Source organism: Nicotiana attenuata, unplaced genomic scaffold, assembly GCF_001879085.1.
Source record: "Nicotiana attenuata strain UT unplaced genomic scaffold, NIATTr2, whole genome shotgun sequence".
NCBI classification, from domain to species: Eukaryota; Viridiplantae; Streptophyta; class Magnoliopsida; order Solanales; family Solanaceae; genus Nicotiana; species Nicotiana attenuata.
This window is the reverse complement of record NW_017676331.1, coordinates 88-10,980: the sequence shown is the minus strand read 5'-3', so window position 1 is coordinate 10,980 and position 10,893 is coordinate 88. Positions and strand designations below refer to the sequence as shown.

The window sequence follows — 10,893 nt, the reverse complement described above, 5'->3', positions numbered from 1 at the left end:
GGGTGATGAAGAGGAGGAGGAGGAAGTGAATGTTGAACCTGGCTGACTAGGGAGCATGTTCCTCCACCTCCCGCTAGACCAAGAGTGTATGAGTCCCACGTGCCATTTCATGAGCGAAATATTCCCTACCTTGATAATTTGCCAAGCATGCCTAACGTTGATGCCCTAACAAGGGATGATGATGAATTACGGTCAGAAGATAGTTGTTACTATTATTTACATAAAGCACTATTTACACAAATTTAATACATAAGCAAATCAGTGAGTGTGTGCTTCAGTGCTGCTGCTGGCCTAAGTCGCATCCCCTGTCGCCCGGGCACACTATCTGGATCATCATCATCAAGCCGCCTCTTTATGTGAGGATGTGCAGCAGCATCAACACCACAACTGGCAGGGTCGGAAGAATAGGCCGTCGGGCCGTGAGTAACCTACAAAACAAGAAGTAATCTTAGCATGTATGAATGTATTATTTTATGAAAATGTATTATTATCTTAACCTACAGAATGTACTATTATTTTAAGTAAGAAAATATTTTCTCACCATGGTCTCGTCGACCTCCTGGGTATATGTATCGATGGTGTGCTCATCACCGCATGTAGTGTCCTCAAAGATGGGTTGAGACGAAGACTGCATAAGAAAGTTACAATTAATTAATGGCAGCGATTTAAGGAAAAGAAAACAAATTGAAATATTAAAGTCATACAAACATACTGCATGAACTGCCGGGGACGATGGATAACTCAACCTGCGCCCGCCATCCACGTCCCGGGCAGGCCGACCTCAGCTGCGGTAGATGTGCATGCGAAGTACTGATCTACATCCCCGTCGAATGTACCCATGATCGACAATGCTCCTGACGGGGTGACCTGCGATGCTGGCAAAGATAGATGAAGGCTATATGAAGGCATGCTGCTGGAAGGCTCATCTGCATGAGGGATATAACCCTGCTGGTCATCTCCAAAGCCCCCAACTCCGAACTCCTCGTCATGTGCATCGGCAGGTGGGTCGACAGGTACCTCAACGCCCCCTTGCTGGCCACCTCCTCGCCGTCCCCTGCGACCCCGTGGGGCAGCCCTGCCTGGTGGGGGTCCCCTCGCTGGTGCCCTACCCCTGGCTCGTGGGACTGGCCTACCCCTCTGGTAGGCCCCTGGAGCCACATACTGAGGCTCATGGTCTAACCTCTCGGCATCTCTCGCCTGCAACAGTGTCAGACGAGCCATCTGGGCCATCTCCCGGCCATACTCAACCACTTCAGGGATGTCCGAACGCTGCTGCATCTCCTGTCCCGACTGGTAGATGCGATGAAGCCCAATAGCCTGTGAAACATTTCAAATAGTAATTAAATAACTCTATATCACAATTATAAGATATTAATAAGTCACAAAAACATACCAGTGCCTCATGCCTCCCGGCGTACGGTCTGTAGCGCTCGCCAAGTACATGCACGGGGTTCCCGATCATCAATCGGGTATGGCGGCGGTACCACCCATCATACAGCTGAATAGAGGCCTCCTGGAAAACTGTAGGTGGTAGCGGGATGCGCTCAGCTCGGTCCTCCCAATAAGCTATCTGCTGCTGTAGCCACCCAACATACTGTCGGTCCATGTTCGAACGGTCGTCCCGCTGATAGTGAGTAGGCTCCCATCCAGGCTCCCTCGGTATAGCCTGAGGACGGCCAAACTGTCGAAGCACACGCTCCGTGGCATGATACTCAACAAAATCCCAGAAGATCAACGGGATGGAGGTGCTCCAAATCAACCGGTCGACTGAGCAACAAGCGGGTAGGTGACCAAGCAACTCGATGTTGTATGGCGTCCAGATGAACTACCAATAGTAACATAAAAATGAGTACGCAAAACACAACTCAATTTAAAACAACCAAGTATAGGTACATATTTACCTGTCCGTCCACCAACATATCTAACACATCCCTAAGAAGGGGGAGATTATGGTGAGCATCCGTCCCTCGGTAGTTCCCACGCCGGAGAATCCACCTGATAGCTAGAGGGAGAAACGGATAATCCTGACCGGGCGGAAGTACTGGTAGAGGTGGCTGCAACGGCATGATCCGCTGCCAGGCCCAAACCTAAGATAAAATGTTGATGTAAATTTATGAGTCATTTCACGATATAGAATTTGGGGTAACAAACAATGTATTCGGAAATTTTTTGCACCTGAAGGAGGGGCAGAAAACCACATATATCAACCGCTGGACCTACGCTCGCGCGGCACATGCTCCTATAGAGATACGCCAGAACAGTAGCACCCCAGCTGTACTGGGGTAGCTCATCCAGCTGCTCAAGACAATGAAGAAAGCGCATACTCACTTTGTTCCCCGAGGTGTCCGGAAACAAGACACACCCAAAAAGCAGGAGCAACGCCAACCGAGTGTACCGCTGAATCCAAAGATGCTCTGTCTCGTGGGTAATATCTGGGTGCAATACCGCCATCTGATCTCTAATGAATGACAAAGCCACGCGATTGCCACCCCGGTCACCCTGCGGTCTCGAACCAGTCAACTGCCCCATCATGTCCGCCAACTGTGCACGTGTCATCCCTCTCCAGTGGTGGGGCAGTGCGAAGGCGCGCCCCTCTACGTGCAGTCCATATAAAACCTGGACATCCTGCAGCGTGATAGTAGCCTCTCCAGTGGGCAAGTGAAATGTGTGCGTCTCCGGTCGCCACCGCTCTACCAAGGACGTGATGAGCGACCAATCAAGCTGCATCCGTCCAAGCTGAAAAATGGTATAAAATCTCGAAGTCTGGAGGATCTCTACTACGCGCAGATGGAAACGATGCTCCGCAATAAACTCCCACAAATCATCAGGCCTCCTGGGGCGGAGAGGCTGCATTGCTAGTTGTCCCTCCCAAATATAGGATGACCTATGGTTGCCCTGCAGCACTAGTAGCTGATCCTCGGCAGGTCCAGGATGCGCAGGCGGAGGAAACGCCATGTCGTCTACTATAATTTAAGCAAAATTAATTGTTTGTGTTAGTGTAATAAATTAAATTAAGTATGGGTTCCAGGCTTGATTTTTGACGCCCGGTGCCACCGAATAATTCTTAATTATTATAAGTCTCAATTTCAACATTTTTAGATTTTTATTAACTTAATAAATTAAATTAAGTATGATTTTTGAAATTGGAGATAATAGTTATGTATGGGTTCCAGGCTTGATTTTTGACGCCCGGTGCCACCGAATAATTCTTAATTATTATAAGTCTCAATTTCAACATTTTTAGATTTTTATTAACTTAATAAATTAAATTAAGTATGATTTTTGAAATTGGAGATAATAGTTATGTATGGGTTCCAGGCTTGATTTTTGACGCCCGGTGCCACCGAATAATTCTTAATTATTATAAGTCTCAATTTCAACATTTTTAGATTTTTATTAACTTAATAAATTAAATTAAGTATGATTTTTGAAATTGGAGATAATAGTTATGTATGGGTTCCAGGCTTGATTTTTGACGCCCGGTGCCACCGAATAATTCTTAATTATTATAAGTCTCAATTTCAACATTTTTAGATTTTTATTAACTTAATAAATTAAATTAAGTATGATTTTTGAAATTGGAGATAATAGTTATGTATGGGTTCCAGGCTTGATTTTTGACGCCCGGTGCCACCGAATAATTCTTAATTATTATAAGTCTCAATTTCAACATTTTTAGATTTTTATTAACTTAATAAATTAAATTAAGTATGATTTTTGAAATTGGAGATAATAGTTATGTATGGGTTCCAGGCTTGATTTTTGACGCCCGGTGCCACCGAATAATTCTTAATTATTATAAGTCTCAATTTCTACGCTAAAAGGCTCTACATTTTACTACGCTAAAAGGCTCTACATTTTACTTCGCTAAAAGGCTCTATATTTTACTTCGCTAAAAGATACTATATTTTACTACGCTATAAGGCTCATACAATATGAACATAACATCAACAATACAAATAAACAAAATAAATAATATTATTTAACACAAACAATCAAGTAGCATTTTTGGTCACAAACATAACATAAATTCGGATATCAAATAAATCAAACTGGGTATATAAAAGAAACAAAATTAAACACTAACATAACAAAAATTCACATGGAAACATACTAAACAATACTAATGCATGACTATATGAGTTTCGGCATAAACTAAATTGAAATACCTCGATGTAAATATTATTGAAATCGAATTTTTGCACCCGAAACACGCAATCCAAAACTTCTTTTGTGTGTGGGACCTACACTTCTTGCTCTTTATGGGACGGATGGGGCCAAAATTTTTTTTTTTAAATTGTAGGCGGGGTGGGGGACCAGAAAACTTTGAGTTTGATTTTTTAATGGAGATCGTTGTCTGTGGGAAGAAGACGACCCGTTTTTTATTAGGGCAATTCGTAGTTCAGTACAACGAATTGTAATTCGCAGTACTGTACTACGAAATGTCATAAAAAAATTATTTTTTTTAAAACTGCGAAATGCCTTAACGGCAAAAAATCCGTTAAGCCAATTCGCAGTATAAAACTGCGAAATACCCATTATTGTATCTTTTTTTTTTTAACATCAAAAATGTATTTTATATTCAAAAAATTATTAATTAAGTTTTGGACTCATGTTCATGGTTCGGTTTGGATCGGTTTTTCCCTTAAAAGAAACCAAACCAAGTAAGTCGGTTTTTCAAATATTAGAACCAAACCAAACCAATTAAGTCGGTTTTTTCTCGATTCGGTTTATGTCGGGTTTTGTCGGTTTTTCAGTTTTTTCGGTTATTTGTCGGTTTTTTCTTAAATATAAGATATACAATACCAAACACATATTCTGGCGACCACATTTTCAACGTAACACTATCAAATCAATTGTCCTTTGAGAAATCTATTATTTATCAAAATATATTGATGATAATTGAATCAAAGAGTGATGAATAATACTAACGATTTTTGTTAAATCATTAAGGATGGTAGTGAGATAAATAAGATTCGTCATTCTTTATTAAAGCTCTCGTGTTCAAAATTTAATAAATGCAAAAATTCATAGTAGGAAGCAATCCTTTCAATGAATGTTACACATCCGGATTAATTATACCAAAATACGAATTTTTTTATTTTGTGCCTCATACAACTGACAATAGTTTGTGAGGTCTCTTTTTTGTCTCATAACTGTGTGGTCTCAGATTTTTGTGAACCCAAATATATAAAATATGGGTCCACAAATATGTGGGATAAAAAGATGTCTCACACAATAGTGTAAGTTGTGTGAGACACAAAATAAAATCACTCCCAAAATACAGATGTTAGACATTAGATGAGAAACTTAAAAAATAACTTTCTCTATTTTAATTTTGTTTTTAGATAGCTGATCCCTAATATTTATAGGCGGTTTGGCCAAGTTTTTTTTATTAGTCAAAAGTATTTTTTTTGTCAAAGATATTTTTTTTTCTAAGTTATGGTGTTTGGTCAAACTTTATGAAGGAAAAAAAAGAGTTTTTGAGTAGAAGCAGAAGTAGTTTTTGAGTAGTAGGAAAAAAGTAGCTTCTTCCCAGAAGTATTTTTTTTTGAAAAACACTTTTGAGAAAAATACACTTTGAAACACTTTTTTAAAAGCTTGGTCAAGCACTAATTACTGCTCAAAAGTACTTTTCAAATAGATTAGCCAAACACAAATTGATTTTCACCAAAATTATTTTTTTTTAAAAACACTTTTAAAAAAAAATACTTCTCAAAATAAGTAAATTTTAAAAGCTTGGCCAAACCGTCAATTAATCTCTTTGTTTCATTTATAGAAACAGGCGACCGACAGAGGAAAATCAATTTCAGAGGTAGAGATATTATATTGCTACAAGCATATGGAACTCTTTATTCTAATTTCTAATTCTAATTTTTTTTTTGTTGAGGAATTCCATTTTCTAAATAAGAGATAAGGGAAGCTTGTTTGACTCATTTGATGATGCCACCTAAGGTAATCGATAAGGGTTGTACTGGGACGAATTAGTATTCATCAACTCTTAATTAAAGGTCTTGTACTTAAAATTTTGAATTAATTTTTTTATAATAAAAAACGTTTCTCCCTAAAAAAGATTTTATGCGATAAATCAGATTAGTCAAGACCCTAATATATTGTGATTGGGTCATCTCGTCTTTTAGAACCCAATTCGGGGTTCCGAGGCCTTCAAGACCTCACTTTCTTTCTCCTCAATTTGCGTGCGCAGTCCGTGCGCGTTTCCGGAAAGCCTTTATGTAAAAATTTGAAAAAATATTAAGTTTTGCCTTTAAAATTGATTTAAGTTGACTTCGGTCAATATTTTGAGTAAACGGATCCGGACCCGTGCTTTGACGGTCCGGAGGGTCCGTAGTAAAATATGGGACGTGAGCGTATGCCCGAAACTGAATTCCGAGGTCCCTAGCCCGAGAAATGAATTCTTGAAGAAAATTATTAAACTGGAAATATAATGGTTTTTAGAAATTGAATAATGTTTGATCTTGTTGGTATCGGACCCGTATTTTGGTTCCGTATTTTCAAGTGTTCTTAAGGATTTCATGTGTTTTGGAGTTAAATCCGTAGTTTTAGATGTTGTTTTGGCGATTTGATCGCACGAGCAAGTCCGTATGATGTTTCTAGACTTGTGTGCGTGTTTGGTTTGGATCCCCGAGGGCTTGGGAGAGTTTCGGATAGGCTACGGGATGTTTTGGACCTAGGAGATCTACTGTGTTGCTGTTTCTGGTATGTTTGATACTTTGTGCTTCGCGTTCGTGAAGCAGCTCTCGCGAATGTGAAGTGCAAGCTGGGCTGGGGTAGGGTTTCTTCTACGCGAACGCGAGGCCTTGATCGCGAACGTGGAGCACTGAGGGGTTAGCTCTTCGTGAACGCGACCGACCTTACGCGAACGCGTAGCATATTGGAGGTGCGCTGGGGAAAATCATCGAGTTGCTCTTCGCGAATGCGGTCCCAGGCCCGCAAATGCGATGGTTAGGGGGGATAGACCATCGCGAACGCGAGCATCTCTTCGCGAACGCGAAGAGCCTTCTGGCCGCAATGCATCGCGAACGCGACAGGTCTATCGCGAACGCGATGAAGACCTGTCCAGTGTTTTAAAAACAAAATCAAAAACTGGAATTGGCCATTCTTTCATATTTTCTAAACCAAGGAAGCTTAGAGGCAATTTTCAAGAGACAAGTTCTCCCCCAAAGTGTTGGTAAATGATTCTAAACCACATTCTTCCAATTACCCATTGCTTTTCATCAATTTTCAACCTAAAATCTAGGGTTTCCATGGTAGAAATTGGGGGCTTGGGTAGAATTAGGGATTTTTGTATAATTGGGATTTAGACCTCGATTTGGGGCCGTATTCCGAAACTAATTACATATTTGGGCTCGTGGGTGAATGGGTTTTGGTCCGAACCTTGAGTTTTGACCAAGCGTGGCCGGGGTCAGTTTTTGACTTTTTGGGGAATTGTTGGGAAACTTGTAATTATGCATTGAAATTGATTTCGTTAGCGGTAATTGATATTATTAAGTTAATTATGATTATATACGAGTGGTTCGACGGTGAAAACTAAGGGAAAAGCGGTGATTGAGGCTTGAGTTCGGCCGTGTAATCGAGGTAAGTGTTGTGGCTAACCTTAGCTTGAGGGATTAGGTGTTGTTGCCTTATTTGCTACGCGTTAAGTTGTTGAGTACAACGTATAGGTGAGGTGACGAGTATCTATACGTTGTTGTCAGGTCATAGCATGCGAGTGAGTCTTATACTTGTGACTGTTGTGTTTCTTTATACGTACTGTTCATGCTTAAACTGGTTATTCTCCATGTTAAACAAGTCTTATTATATTTTCCTGGTATTGGATAATGGTTGAGTAATGACTCAAGTTAAGATTTATGTTGTGAAGTTAAATGTTGAAACGAGGTTGTTTAATTGATAATTCCCTTGTTGGGTTGTTATTGTTTCTGCTGTTTGGGTGAGGAAGAGTGTAAAACATGAAGGGTGATGCCGTGCAATGTTTTGTGAGTGAGTGATAAAGCACGAAGGTTGATGCCGTGCCATATTCTGTGAGTGTTAATGCACGAAGGGTGATGCCGTGCAGTATTATGATATTGATAATGCACGAAGGGTGATGCCGTGCCTATGAGAGAGTTAATGCACGAAGTGATGTCGTGCCATTTCTATAGTTTCTTATAGTAAGGACGAGAGTAAAAGCACGAAGGGTGATGCCGTGCATATGTTGCTATGTTATTATTTTAGTTGGTTCAAAGCATGATATTTAATGTGTTTCTGTACTGTACTATTTTCAGAGTTTGGTATTCCCCTCAGCATATTTTCCCCTTCCCGTTATTATATGTTTCCTCGTATATGATTTAACTGCACAGGTTCATGTTATTTATCGTACGCTAGCCTCGTCACTACTTCGCCGAGGTTAGCCTGGGCACTTACCAGTACATGGGGTCGGTTGTACTGATACTGCACTCTGCACTTTCTATGCAGATTTCGGTGCCGGACCTCGTTGATTAGAGTTGGGTTGCTGCCTTCAGTCCATCAGCAGACCCAAGGTAGATCTGCCGGCGTTCGCAGACCCTGGAGTCCCCTTCCCTCTATCTTAGTTTTTCCTGTTTTCCTTCATTTCGAGAACAGATGTATTTTCTTTAAACCAGTATTTGTAGAAACTCTTAGAAATTCGTGAATTGTGACACCAGATCATTGGGTAGTTGTAACGACCCGGCCAGTCGTTTTTGGAATTTACGCCCCGATCCCATATTAGCTGCTTCTCCCAAGTTTATTTCTGCTATTTTGATTTGCCGGGATGTTCGGTTTTGAGTTTCGGAGAATTTTGGGACACTTAGTCCCTAAATGAGAGCTTAAGTGTTGGAAAATCGACCGTAGTCGGAACAGTGTAAAGACGGCCTCGGAATGGAAATCTGATGGTTCTGTTAGCTCCGTTAGGTGATTTCGGGTTTAGGGGCGTGGTCGGATTGTGTTTTGGAGGTCCGTAGCTAATTTAGGCTTGAAATGCCGAAAGTTGAATTTTGGAAGTTTCCGGTTCGATAGCGAGATTTTGATTCGAGGGCCGGAATGAAATTCCGGAAGTTGGAGTAGCTCTGTAGTGTTGAATATGACGTGCTTGCAAAATTTCATGTCATTCGGACGAGATTTGATAGACTTTTTGATCGAAAGCATAATTGTTAGAGTTTTTTGAAATTCTTAGGCTTGAATTCGATGAAAAATAGGTGTGTTGATGTTGTTTGAAGTATTTTGAAGATTGGTACAAGTTTGAATGATGTTTTAGGATTGGTTGGCATGTTTGATTGAGGTCCCGGGGGCCTCGGGTGGGTTTCGGAAGGTTAACGGATCAATTCGGACTTGAAGAAAGCTGCTGAAATTTCAGCTTCTGCATTTTTCGCTTCTGCGGTGAACAGTACCGCACCTGTGGTGAACAGTAACCACATCTGCGGTGAACAGTAGCCGCACCTGCGGTGAAAAGTATCGCACCTGCGGTGAACAGTAATTGCATCTGCGGTGAACAGTAACCGCAGGTGCGAAAATTTGCTGGACAGATTATTTCAAGTTCTGAAAATCCCATTTTCCATTTTTGGCGATTTGGAGCTCGGGTGAGGCGATTTTTCGAGAGATTTTCAGAGGGAACAATGGGGTAAGTGTTCATAACTTAATTTTGGTTAGATTACTCGAATCTATTACTAGTTTTGGCATTTAATCCGTGAATTTTGTTGGAAAAGTTTAGAAAACCCTCTCGGATAGAATCACAGATTTGAGGGTCGAAATGTTATGGGATTTGGACAATTTTGGTATGGTTAGACTCGTGAGAGTGCGAGGTTTCTGGAAATATGTCTACCCGATTCCGAGACGTGGGCCCGAGGGGCGTTTTGGTCATTTTATATAACTTCGCATATTAGCTTAGAATTTAATTGTATATTCAGCTTCTTGAAGTATTATTTACATTATGAAATGGAATTGAATAGATTTGGGCCATTTGGAGTCGGATATTCGTGGCAAGAACGTGGTTTCTAATTGATTTTGAGCCGGTTCGAGGTAAGTGGCTTGTCTATCCTTGCGTGGGGGACTCTCCCCTTAGGATTGGTATTGCGGTAATTGAAATGCCTTGTACGTGAGGTGACGAGTGCGTACTTGTGCTAGTTGTTGAAAATCCTATTTTTCATTAAAATAGCCTTAAATTGTACTTTCCTTTCTTGTTTACACTACTTGGAATTTAAGCCTGTTGTTAGTCTTGAGAAGTATGTTTAATTGACTTAATTGATTTACTTGCTCAAAATGCCTTATTTGGATTATGTGCAACATGCTAGGCTAGCAATACCTACTTTACCTTGATATGGGATTTGAATTTAATTGTGTATTCTTCGTGTTGTTGCTGTGTGTTTACTTTGGGACTACGGGACGGTATCCCGAGAGATCCCCCTTGTTTGTTCATTTGGGACTACGGATGTGGTATTCCGGGAGATCCCCATGTTTGTTTACTTTGGGACTACGGATTATATTCCAGGAGATCCCCCGCACATATATTGATTTGGACTATATAGTATAAAATGAGGATACAAAGAGATCCTCGGGATACCAAGAGATCCCTAGTATAAAATGAGGATACTAAGAGATCCTCGGGATACCAAGAGATCCCTAGTATAAAATGAGGATACCAAGAGATCCTCGGAATACTAAGAGATCCCTAGTATAAAATGAGGATACCAAGAGATCCTCGGGATACCAAGATATCCCTAGTATAAAATGAGGATACCAAGAGATCCTCGGGATACCAAGAGATCCCTAGTATAAAATGAGGATACCAAGAGATCCTCGGGATACCAAGAGATCCCTGGTGCAGATTGAGTATACCATGAGATCCTCGGGATACTGAGAGATCCCCGGTTATTATCTTTG

The 10,893-nt window shown here is 40.8% G+C and overlaps 1 protein-coding gene across 1 annotated transcript; it reads right to left on the bottom strand.

Annotated features, from left to right (window-relative positions):
- Positions 1 to 2,118: 2,118 nt before the first annotated feature.
- Positions 2,119 to 2,955, bottom strand: LOC109220936 (serine/threonine-protein phosphatase 7 long form homolog). Its single transcript, XM_019385402.1, has one exon. It carries the CDS (start codon positions 2,953 to 2,955, stop codon positions 2,119 to 2,121), a length of 837 nt encoding a protein of 278 aa, XP_019240947.1.
- Positions 2,956 to 10,893: the final 7,938 nt, after the last annotated feature.